The following is a 1,666-nucleotide window of genomic DNA, read 5'->3' on the forward strand; positions in this document are numbered from 1 at the left end:
GAGAGAGCGAGAGAGCGAGTCGCTTTAGGTGCCAAATAAAGAGGCAAATGCTCAGACGTGCCCTGCATCTCCTCCTGTTATTTCGGCAACCTTACATATTACACTTATTACACTGTCCAGCTGCCAGTCATGGAAAACTACTACTTTGAATTTTAAAACAGAACACACTCACAGGATTGAACGCATTGGACGCCAAATTCTTGGCACACTGCGTAACAGGCGCATTTGTTTGGATTCTCTCTGCACAGAAGAAAATCCGACTACTTTCCGTGAATTGATTTCCTGAAAACAGATTTATAGAGCTACTTTTATGAGCTGGTATGAGCAATTACAGCAAAGCTGGGACACACAGTGTTATAGTGCCGCTCCCTGATTCAGCACCCAGTGATGGATAGCACTCATTGCGCGGAAACTGATGGCACGGTACTCGCTCTCCTCCGGTCCAAACAGCGCTGACAGTGAGCAGAGACGGAGACTTATCTATGCTGAGATCTAAAGTAAGTCAGTCAGAGCGCTGTCACTGTCATTCCCCGCCTACAGACTTGAAAGCGGTTATCGTGACAGTAGCTGTGATGTGGTCCTAACGTGCTTCTCAGCTGCGAAGATGACAGATGTTGCTCACACTTTTCCACATAGCGTTTCGACAGTGGACGGAAGCTGCTCCGTGCTTTCTTGTGAAGTTTTCTTTGCTGTCAAGAGGACGAAATGGGATCCAACCACCTGTTCTCCGCCGGGACGGCTTTTATTTGGGCGCTACTCTTGAGTCCGGCCGGTAAGTACTTTTACAACTATGTTTTCTAGTGGGCTAATGTTAATGACAGCAATAATAGCAGGTGTGTTTTGAACCATGGAGGTTCTGAGAGATGAGCAACTGAGCAAGTGCAAAGAAGTAAGTCACAGACTGGAAAAATATCTTCTAACCTTACTGTTCAGTTATGCTCGGCACTTTTCAAAATTAAAGGTGATCGATGGATCCAAACAGGGCTAGTATTGATGTCATTGCTAGTATCGGTATTGGATCGATACTAGTGCGATACGTTCGATAGTTTGTTTCCTTCCTTTAAGTTTGGTGTGTAGCCCACTGAATTGTGTTAAATAAATTATTTATCTGTTTTTTATGGAAAAATATACCTCAAACATGCATTATAAAAAAGGAGAAAAACAGCAGTTTATAAATAAATACCTTTCTATGTTAAAAGTATTTGTATCAGTATCTGCAATATTAACCCAGTATTTGCTTGGTATCAGAAATTTGCAGTCTCACACATGACTACTTAAAAGGCTCACGGTCCTATTTTCACATTTAGCTGGATGTCTGTTTCATGCATTGGGAACTACCTCTTCATTTAACACGTTCACCTCCAGAGAAGCAGCCATTTAGCTTATGAGAAAATAAGTTGTTGTTAGAAAGATAAATAGAAGAAATGTAAGAGATAAATGAAGGCATTTGCTTCTTCCTGTACAAAAGCAGGACAGCGGACAACATAACGGTGTGAAAAATGAGCCACACAAATTGGTGCAACAGCTGATAGTCATGCTGCTACATTTTCAGAGGAAGTTAATCTTGTTTCAAAAAAGCTACAAAGGGACCAGAGAAGGAAACATCTTTAAAGGAAGAAACTGAGAGACGACTGGAGCAGTCGATGCCAGATCGTGCCTCAATTTG

At 42.1% G+C, this 1,666-nt stretch overlaps 1 protein-coding gene across 1 annotated transcript in view; it reads left to right on the forward strand.

Annotated features, from left to right (window-relative positions):
- Nucleotides 1-263: 263 nt before the first annotated feature.
- chrna2b (cholinergic receptor, nicotinic, alpha 2b (neuronal)) overlaps nt 264-1,666 on the forward strand; it is a 13,394-nt gene continuing 11,991 nt past the window's right edge. The window contains exon 1 of the mRNA XM_005734351.1: nt 264-772. Coding sequence (XP_005734408.1) covers nt 706-772 — 67 coding nt within the window. The 5' untranslated portion in view covers nt 264-705. The remainder of the gene's footprint in view (nt 773-1,666) is intronic.

Source organism: Pundamilia nyererei, unplaced genomic scaffold (assembly GCF_000239375.1).
Source record: "Pundamilia nyererei isolate P.nyererei 1_Seehausen unplaced genomic scaffold, PunNye1.0 scaffold00058, whole genome shotgun sequence".
Classification (NCBI taxonomy): Eukaryota; Metazoa; Chordata; class Actinopteri; order Cichliformes; family Cichlidae; genus Pundamilia; species Pundamilia nyererei.